The sequence below is a fragment of the Drosophila biarmipes genome, chromosome 2R, assembly GCF_025231255.1.
Source record: "Drosophila biarmipes strain raj3 chromosome 2R, RU_DBia_V1.1, whole genome shotgun sequence".
Taxonomy (NCBI): domain Eukaryota; kingdom Metazoa; phylum Arthropoda; class Insecta; order Diptera; family Drosophilidae; genus Drosophila; species Drosophila biarmipes.
In genome coordinates, this window is record NC_066615.1 from 22,795,278 (window position 1) to 22,805,352 (window position 10,075).

The window sequence follows — 10,075 nt, forward strand, 5'->3', positions numbered from 1 at the left end:
CATATTTCATAACTTAACTTATTTGAATCCGATTTGGAAGTGGGATACCTCTGTGAATTTGTGGTTGAATTCTCTTATCATCTGCATTAAAATCTTTCTTTTTGATGGGGGTCAAAATTTTAGCCCATTTTCATGTTGGATTTTTCCGTATTTCCAATGGTGCCCAGAATGGGACCCCAAAACTCCACTTCCAGATTTCATAACTTAACTTATTTGAATCCGATTTGGAAGTGGGATACCTCTGTGACTTTGTGGTTGAATTTTTTTATCATCTGCATTAAAATCTTTCTTTTTGATGGGGGTCAAAATTTTAGCCCATTTTCATGTTGGATTTTTACGTATTTCCAATGGTGCCCAGAATGGGACCCCAAAACTCCACTTCCAGATTTCATAACTTAACTTATTTGAATCCGATTTGGAAATATGATACATCAATAAATTTGTGGCTGAATTCTCTTATCATTTGCATTAAAATCTTTCTTTTTGACGGGGGTCAACATTTTAGCCCATTTTCATGTTGGATTTTTCCGTATTTCCAATGGAGTCCAGAATGGGACCCCAAAACTCCACTTCCAGATTTCATAACTTAACTTATTTGAATCCGATTTGGAAATATGATACATCTATGAATTTGTGGTTGAATTCTCTTGTCATTTGCATTAAAATCTTTCTTTTTGACGGGGGTCAACATTTTAGCCCATTTTCATGTTGGATTGTTACGTATTTCCAATGGTGCCCAGAATGGGACCCCAAAACTCCACTTCCAGATTTCATAACTTAACTTATTTGAATCCGATTTGGAAATATGATACATCAATAAATTTGTGGCTGAATTCTCTTATCATTTGCATTAAAATCTTTCTTTTTGACGGGGGTCAACATTTTAGCCCATTTTCATGTTGGATTTTTACGTATTTCCAATGGTGCCCAGAATGGGACCCCAAAACTCCACTTCCAGATTTCATAACTTAACTTATTTGAATCCGATTTGGAAGTGGGATACCTCTGTGAATTTGTGGTTGAATTCTCTTATCATCTGCATTAAAATCTTTCTTTTTGACGGTGGTCAACATTTTAGCCCATTTTCATGTTGGATTTTTACGTATTTCCAATGGTGCCCAGAATGGGACCCCAAAACTCCACTTCCAGATTTCATAACTTAACTTATTTGAATCCGATTTGGAAGTGGGATACCTCTGTGAATTTGCGGTTGAATTCTCTTATCATCTGCATTAACATCTTTCTTATTGACGGGGGTCAAAATTTTAGCCCACTTTCATGTTGGATCTTTCCGTATTTCCAATGGTGCCCAGAATGGGACTCTAAAGCTTCAATTCCATATTTCATAACTTAACTTATTTGAATCCGATTTGGAAGTGGGATACCTCTGTGAATTTGTGGTTGAATTCTCTTATCATCTGCATTAAAATCTTTCTTTTTGATGGGGGTCAAAATTTTAGCCCATTTTCATGTTGGATTTTTCCGTATTTCCAATGGTGCCCAGAATGGGACCCCAAAACTCCACTTCCAGATTTCATAACTTAACTTATTTGAATCCGATTTGGAAGTGGGATACCTCTGTGACTTTGTGGTTGAATTTTTTTATCATCTGCATTAAAATCTTTCTTTTTGATGGGGGTCAAAATTTTAGCCCATTTTCATGTTGGATTTTTACGTATTTCCAATGGTGCCCAGAATGGGACCCCAAAACTCCACTTCCAGATTTCATAACTTAACTTATTTGAATCCGATTTGGAAATATGATACATCAATAAATTTGTGGCTGAATTCTCTTATCATTTGCATTAAAATCTTTCTTTTTGACGGGGGTCAACATTTTAGCCCATTTTCATGTTGGATTTTTCCGTATTTCCAATGGAGTCCAGAATGGGACCCCAAAACTCCACTTCCAGATTTCATAACTTAACTTATTTGAATCCGATTTGGAAGTGGGATACCTCTGTGAATTTGTGGTTGAATTCTCTTATCATCTGCATTAAAATCTTTCTTTTTGACGGTGGTCAACATTTTAGCCCATTTTCATGTTGGATTTTTACGTATTTCCAATGGTGCCCAGAATGGGACCCCAAAACTCCACTTCCAGATTTCATAACTTAACTTATTTGAATCCGATTTGGAAGTGGGATACCTCTGTGAATTTGCGGTTGAATTCTCTTATCATCTGCATTAACATCTTTCTTATTGACGGGGGTCAAAATTTTAGCCCACTTTCATGTTGGATCTTTCCGTATTTCCAATGGTGCCCAGAATGGGACTCTAAAGCTTCAATTCCATATTTCATAACTTAACTTATTTGAATCCGATTTGGAAGTGGGATACCTCTGTGAATTTGTGGTTGAATTCTCTTATCATCTGCATTAAAATCTTTCTTTTTGACGGGGGTCAACATTTTAGCCCGTTTTCATGTTGGATTTTTACGTATTTCCAATGGTGCCCAGAATGGGACCCCAAAACTCCACTTCCAGATTTCATAACTTAACTTATTTGAATCCGATTTGGAAATATGATACATCTATGAATTTGTGGTTGAATTCTCTTGTCATTTGCATTAAAATCTTTCTTTTTGACGGGGGTCAACATTTTAGCCCATTTTCATGTTGGATTGTTACGTATTTCCAATGGTGCCCAGAATGGGACCCCAAAACTCCACTTCCAGATTTCATAACTTAACTTATTTGAATCCGATTTGGAAGTGGGATACCTCTGTCAATTTGTGGTTGAATTCTCTTATCATCTGCATTAAAATCTTTCTTTTTGACGGGGGTCAACATTTTAGCCCATTTTCATGTTGGATTTTTCCGTATTTCCAATGGAGTCCAGAATGGGACCCCAAAACTCCACTTCCAGATTTCATAACTTAACTTATTTGAATCCGATTTTGAAGTGGGATACCTCTGTGAATTTGTGGTTGAATTCTCTTATCATCTGCATAAAAATCTTTCTTTTTGACGGGGGTCAAAATTTTAGCACATTTTCATGTTGGATTCTTACGTATTTCCAATGGTGCCCAGAATGGGACTCTAAAGCTCCACTTCCAGATTTGATAACTTAACTTATTTGAATCCGATTTGGAAGTTGGATACCACTATGAATTTGTGGTTGAATACTTTAAAAATCTGCATTTAAACCATTCTTCTTACAGGGAGTCAAAATTACAAAGTTCTTTCTTAATTGTATATAATATAAAGTGACAACTTTGATTGATGAATTGCTGCAATTTCTGATGCATAAAGCAGCTGCTAATCAGACTACGAAAGCTCACCTGTTTTGCTATTCTGCGTTACCAGATCGCATACTTAGGTTTAGTATTTAATATGTTTATATTTTTTATAATAAATTCTTAATTTAAGTCCAGAACCTCATTTATATTATCCAGAATAGTATTGAAGTATTAGTTTGTCAATACCCTCAACTGGTGAAATTCTCAACAAATGTACATCTTAGTTGATGTAAGTAGAAGTATACTGAAAAACAGCCAGCTACAGTCCCTCTACAGAAGCAAATTTCTAATTGATAAGACAGCGCAAAACTGGTATTCCCCTTTATTGTTCCCTTATCGGTATAAATGCGACCCGTAGCGGCTGCCTCAGTTCAGTTACAAAGAGAGCAGCAAGTTGTAAAGTCAAATTAAAGTTCTTCCTTAATTTAAAAAACAAAAATGGGATCTTCCTTGCCAAAACCAAGGTACAAGTCTTAAAGATTTTGGGTTACAACCACTTTTAACAAGTTGTGTATATCGATTTCGAGAACGTTCTTAATTAGTTACGACGATTTTTAATTCGTATTTCATTTAAGTTCATAGTATCGTAAAAAGTACCTTTAGGCATATGACAAATTTCCATTTATATAAAAAGTGCTTACGATTAGAAAGCTATTTACACAATCTTAAGCTTTTAATCATGGTAGTTACATACATACATATAAACCTATTCCCCGACGCTACTGAGTTTAGACCACGCAGTAACGCATCAGGTACTGGCGGGCCTTCCACTTGTTCCCATGGGCTCGGTAGATGAGGTGCAGGTTGAAGGCCACCTCGTGCTGCAGGCCCAGAGTGGACTCATGCTCCGCAATCAGCGGATGCACAGGCACGGCCAGAGCCTTTTCGTAATACTCCACAGCCAGGTGCAGGATGTTGGCCTGATGGTAGATGCGTCCGATGTTGTAGAAGATCTCCTGCTGGGCGGCGCAGTCCGCGAACTCGTGGCCAGCGGATCGCAGCTCCTTGTAGCGCTGGGCAAAGGCTACGGCCTGGGCCACAGAGGCAGACTTTCGGAGCACCTTCTTCTGCAGCGAGAGTTGGTTAAAGGCCACTGCTATGCAGAGGGCCACCAGGGCATCGGGGTTCTCGCGCAGAATGGGCATGTAGATGTTCAGGGCGTACTTGAAGGAGGCGCAGTTCAGGTGATAGTGGCCCTGGAAGATGCGCATCGGTTTGGTATCCACCGGGTGACGTTGCATCAGGCGACGCATGTAGCGATAGTAGCGAACCTCGTCTCCCTTTTGAATCATCAGCGATAGCAAGTTCCACAGAGTCGTCTGGCTGGGCTGCTTGGCGATCAGCTCGCGCAGGTACGAGAAGGCTATGGCACAGTCGTCGTTGTAGTAGCAGATCAGCACCATAATCCTCTCGATCTCGTGGTGGTAGTAGGTGAATCTTTTCGTGGTCACCATGGCGAAGCAGATCTTCTCGGCGGCGCTGTGCATGCCGTGCTTAAAAGCCGTGCGAGCCAGCTCCTGGAACAGGTTGAACTCATCCTTGACGGTCAGATCAGAGGTCTCACTGGCGGCGTTCTTGGCGGGATCCTTTAATGAGATGTATTAAATTGGGGTTTTAATTTTACGTTGTTGCTCTAATCACCTGCAAATCCTGCTCCGCGGAGCTATCCACCGCCTTGCTGCGCATCTGTATGATGGTCTTCAAACTCTCGGAGTTGTATGCGCTTCCTCCATTTGCGGCCGCCATCATCTCCTCTCGGTTGTACAGCTTGATGGAGTGCCGACTGAGCAGGGCGTAGCCCACGTCCAGGAACTCCTCGATTCTCCCGATCTGCTGCAGCATCACACACCTCTCGTACAGCAGGCGGGCGATCAGAGGCTGGCCCTCCGCTTCACCCGGCTGCTCCAGTGCCTGAACAGCCTCCTCGTGCCTGCCCTGCTGCTTCAGCAGGGCGGAGAGGGTAAACCGTGCGTCGTAGCAAAAGGGCGCCAGTTGGACCACCTTCTCGTAGCTCTGGATGGCCTCGTTGGTGCGGTTCAACTGGCGCAGGCACTCGGCCTGCCGCAGCCACACAAAGGCAGGGCACTCGACGGTGTCGCCATCGGTGATGGGACTCATCAGCGCAATGGCCTCGGCGTACTTGTGTTCCTGCATCAGAGCCTCCGTGATGTCCATGTACAGCTCCACTCGGTCCGCCGTCAGAGTGATGTGCTCCTGCACATTCTGAATAATATAGCCCAGCAAATGGTGCGCCCGCATGTGGATGAGACTCACGCAGAGCTTGGCCCGCAACTCGGGCACGTAGTCGTCGGGGATCTCGCAGAAGTAGATCAGCTCCAGACTCTCCTCCTGGTCGTTTTCCAGCTCAAAGTTGGTGCGCTCCCGCAGGCAGCGCAACACCTTGGCATACTGCTTGTTCAGGATCAGCAGTTCCAGGTAGATGTTGATGTCCTCCAGGGTGAAGCGCCCTCCGCAAACGCTGTACGCCCCCTCCATGGCCTCCAGGGCCAGCGTGTGCTTCTCCAGGACATGAAAGTAGCGGGCCACGTTCTTGGCTGTGTTTAGGCACATCTTCCACTCGTCCGGCGGCATCAGGGGCAGCATCTTCAAGTACGTGAACATCGAAGCGTTGGTCTCGCCCATTTTCTGCAACAACTGAGCCTTTCGCAGCCGCAGTTGATACACCTTGGGCAGCATCTTGATGGCCTTCGTGTAGATGAGGCGGGCACGGGCCAGGTTGCCCTGCTGCACGAGTAGATCGGAGACCCGTATCCACATGTCCCGATCCTGCGGATTCAAGTGGGCGGCCAGCGTTGAGAAGTTGAGAAACTTGACCTCGTCGCGGTTCTCATAGATCTCGGCCAGCGTGTAGAAGGGCTCGCTGGCCAGCGGATTCTGCCGGATGATCTCCATGCAGATGCGCTCGGCGGTTTCAAAGCGCCCATAGACGAAGCTCAGGTTGGCCTCGCCCATCAGTCCCTGCAGGGCGGTGCTCAGCTGGCTCTTCCGGAAGCCACCGCCGCCGGAGCGCCCCCCTCCCGAGGACTGCTCCTGCGGGGCCTTGGCTTGAGCTGAAGTGCTGGCCTGCTCCACGCTGCTGGAGGCCGGTGCTGTTTTCAGAGGCTCCTCCTCATCCTCCTCGTCGCTGGCCTCCAGCTTAGTGCAAAAGTCCGGGAACTCCAGGCACTGGACGCCCTGCACGTAGCGCTTGATTAGAGCTCCTTCCTCCTCGTCCGCCTCGAAGCTCCTGCGCTCGCCATCCGCGTCGCAGTCGATGATGTCCACCACGCGCAGCGGCTCCGTTTCCTGGAACTGCTCCAGCTCGTTCTCCGGCACGTCGTTGCTGTCTATTTCCTCGATCAGGACCTCGTTTGAGTCGGAATCCTCCATTTTCGCAGGATAGGATATTTCCTCTTTTGTAAACAAACCTTTGAATTAGAGATGGCGCAAAACCAGTGTTGCAAGCTGATTCCACCCGGACAGTGCTGCCCAGCCGATTCACTATCGATATAAAAATCGATCGTTGCCGATCGGCTATCGATGCCGAGGCGCAAGCTCAAACACGATTGGTTCTTCCCCAGCCAAGCTAACGGAACTTGAAACCTCCGCGGATGTATTTTTCTCCGAAAGGCCGCGGCTTTCTACGTTTTGTTTCAATTAATGTGATTTAAACTGTGTGAACTACTTTTAGCAACAAAACAATGCACGGACCAGAGAACTTGGAGCTGGTGAGTGCTTTTGGCCAGCCAAGAGTTATAGCAGGTCCTAAACATTGGTTTTACAGTTGGATCGCCAGCTGTCGTACATGGCCCAAAATGCCCAGAAGTGGCTAAAAAAGAAGGAAACCACGTTTACTTTGGGGCCAAAAGCGCTGGAAATTTACGACCCCAAAGCCGAAAAATATGACCCCCTCGAGAAGGAGAAGAGGTGAGTTTCTTGGATCAGTCTTAGCACCCCTAACACCACACCAATCCTCTCCAGACTCCTATCACTGATGCGCAATTTGCCGCACTATCCGCCTAGTGTCGAAATGCTGGACGCTCTGACCACCGAGTTCACCGACGAGGATTTGACCGCCACGAATGCCGTGTTTGCCGAGTACCTGGCCACCAAACGCCTGGAGTTCTACAACGTGTGCTTCGTGATGCAAACTCTGCTCACCATCGAGGATCTGTCCACCATGCAGCTGTACGCCCAACTGATCCAGAAGGATGTGGCTGTGCAGCGCGTGTCCAAGCTCAGATACAAGATTAACCTCAGCACCACGGGAGTAAATCCAGAGGATGTGGTGGCCATCAACCTGGACGAAGTGGTGCTGGTGCCCAAGTCCAGCCTGGCCGCCTCGCCACTGCCCAAGCAGCTTGTGTTAGCCCTGCTGCCCCATCCCCACGAGGGCCTCGAGGCGAAGGATCCCATGCGGCGCCATGTGGCCGGTGTGGAGGCGGTCAGCCGCACCAACGTGCACATCCGCTTCAGCCGTGGCAACTGCCCCAAGGAAGAGGACCTCCTGGGCCAGCGCTTCTATGTGATTATCCGCTCCAAACGCACCCCTATGCGCTACATGTTTCGCGCCCTCAAGCTGCTCCAGGAGACCCCCTTGGTGCGCCGCTACCTATTTCCGTTCCCCAGCTGGTTGACCCAGATGGTGGACCAGTCGAGGATTCAGATGCACGACTGCGCTGTTCTGCCCAGCTGGATGCAGGCGAAGCCACTCCCGCAGCCTGCTCCTCCCGCCTCCATCGTCCTGCTGAATCCAACCATCAAATCTAACATTGAACAGCTGCAGGCGGTGCAGAGAATTGTCGCGGGACCAAGCCCTCAGGGACCCTACATCCTGTTCGGACCACCAGGTAGGTGGTCTACTTGCTGTTCATATTTTCAGCGAGGCCAAAGGTCGTCACCCAGAAAAGCTTACATAAATATATTGGTCATCGAAGAAATGGGTCTAATGACAATCTTTGCTGAATATGCAGAAACGAGTATTTGCACTTAGAACATGAGACATAGCCTTACTAGCTTTTCCATGAAATAATACAAAAAATGTATTTAATTTGGCTTTAAAGCGTTTTTTGCGGCCAAACAAGATTTCTGAAACACTCATTTTGTACATTATGGTACGGCTTCACTGCAATAAATAATACTCCTTTATACTCCTTATAGGCACTGGCAAAACCACTACCATTGTGGAGGCCATTCTACAGCTGCGCCTTCAACAACCGCGAAGCCGCATCCTCGTAACCGCCGGTTCGAACTCGGCCTGCGACACGATCGCCCTGAAGCTGTGCGAGTATATCCATGGCAATGCCCGTCTGCGGGAGCACTTCGCCCTGCAGGAGAAACCGGAGGCGAATCACCAGCTGATCCGCCTCTTCTCGCGCTCCATTCATCACAAAGGGCTGAAATCGGTGCCGGCACTGCTGCTGAAGAATTCCAACTGCTCGAAGAATATCTACGAGCACCTTGGAGTTTCGCATATACTCGAGTACGGCATCACTGTGGCCACTCTCTGCACCGTGGGACGCTTGGTCACCGACAATCTCGGCAAGCACAACTTCTTCAGCCACATCTTCATCGACGAGGCGGGCGCTGCCACCGAGCCGGAGGCTTTGATCGGCATCATGGGGGTCAAGCAGACGGCGGATTGTCATGTCATCCTGTCCGGGGATCACAAGCAGCTAGGAGCCGTAATCAAGAGCAATCGGGCTGCGTCCCTGGGACTGAGCCACTCCCTCATGGAGCGACTGCTCCGTTCCGATAGCTACAAGTTGGACGAGAACGGAAACTACGATCGCACTCTGCAGACGCGGCTGCGTCGCAACTATAGATCCCATCCGGAGATTGTGCGCGTGTTCAACGAGCTGTACTACAACGGTGAGCTAATCCCTCAGGCACCGACTGCGGATGTGAACCTGGCGGCCAACTGGAGCCTTCTGCCCAATCCCCAGTTCCCGATCATCTTTCAGGCCACCCATGGAGTGACCAAAAGGGAGCAGCACTCCACTAGTTCATACAACCAGCTGGAGGCTCAGGTACTCTGCTGGTATGTAAAGCGGCTGATGAACGATGGCCTGGGAAAGGGAAGGACAGTCAGACAGGAGGACATCGGCATAGTTGCGCCATACACGGCTCAGGGTAAACTCATCACGCAGCTTCTCCAAAGCCAGGGACACCCCAACGTGGAGGTTGGCAGCGTAGAGACCTACCAGGGTCGCGAGAAACCCGTCATAATTGCCAGTCTGGTGAGATCCTTTGCCAACATGGGATTCATGCGCAATCCCCGCCGGGTGAATGTTCTCCTCTCCAGGGCCAAGGCACTGCTGATCCTGGTCGGCAATCCGGTCACCCTGCGTCATCACAGGGACTTTAAGAAAATTATCAAGGAGTGCAAGGACCAAGGCACATATGTCTATAAGAAGAAGGCTTCCCAGCAGAGACCTCAGTTCTTGCCCGACATCGATGAAGATACATCCGACGAGGACTCGAGCAGTGAGTACGAAGACGATGAGCTCACACCCTGGTATGCCAGGATGCCAAAGGATATAAGTGTGACTAAGGACGACGAGGAAACAAGCTCATTCAAGGCGCAGGAGCATCTGGCTGCTTTAAATAAGAAACTGTCCCAGTTATCCATAAAAGAATCGGATAGGATCGCTGTACATTCCAACTTTCTCAAAGCCTGCGCAGCTGCGCCGAAACTAGCGAAGCTGAAACTGCAGAACATGTGAGTTTACCCTTACGTATAACCCGTAGATTAAGACTAGGTTAAGAAAGACACACTCCGAAAAGTTCAAAGTAGTGGCCTTTGCATACCCCTGATATGTCCTCTAGAAGAGA

General features: G+C 47.5%; 2 protein-coding genes across 2 annotated transcripts; one reads left to right on the plus strand and one right to left on the minus strand.

Annotated features, from left to right (window-relative positions):
* Positions 1-3,757: 3,757 nt before the first annotated feature.
* Positions 3,758-6,680, minus strand: LOC108023074 (general transcription factor 3C polypeptide 3). The gene is made up of 2 exons (XM_017092325.3): positions 4,883-6,680; positions 3,758-4,827 (listed from the first exon to the last, which is right to left on the minus strand). Exons 1-2 carry the CDS (start codon positions 6,629-6,631, stop codon positions 3,970-3,972), a joined length of 2,607 nt encoding a protein of 868 aa, XP_016947814.1. The 5' UTR covers positions 6,632-6,680; the 3' UTR covers positions 3,758-3,969.
* Positions 6,681-6,823: 143 nt separating this feature from the next.
* Positions 6,824-9,966, plus strand: LOC108022548 (putative helicase MOV-10). Its single transcript, XM_017091532.3, has 4 exons — positions 6,824-6,969; positions 7,026-7,168; positions 7,223-8,091; positions 8,402-9,966. Exons 1-4 carry the CDS (start codon positions 6,943-6,945, stop codon positions 9,964-9,966), a joined length of 2,604 nt encoding a protein of 867 aa, XP_016947021.2. The 5' UTR covers positions 6,824-6,942.
* The last annotated feature ends 109 nt before the right edge of the window (positions 9,967-10,075 follow it).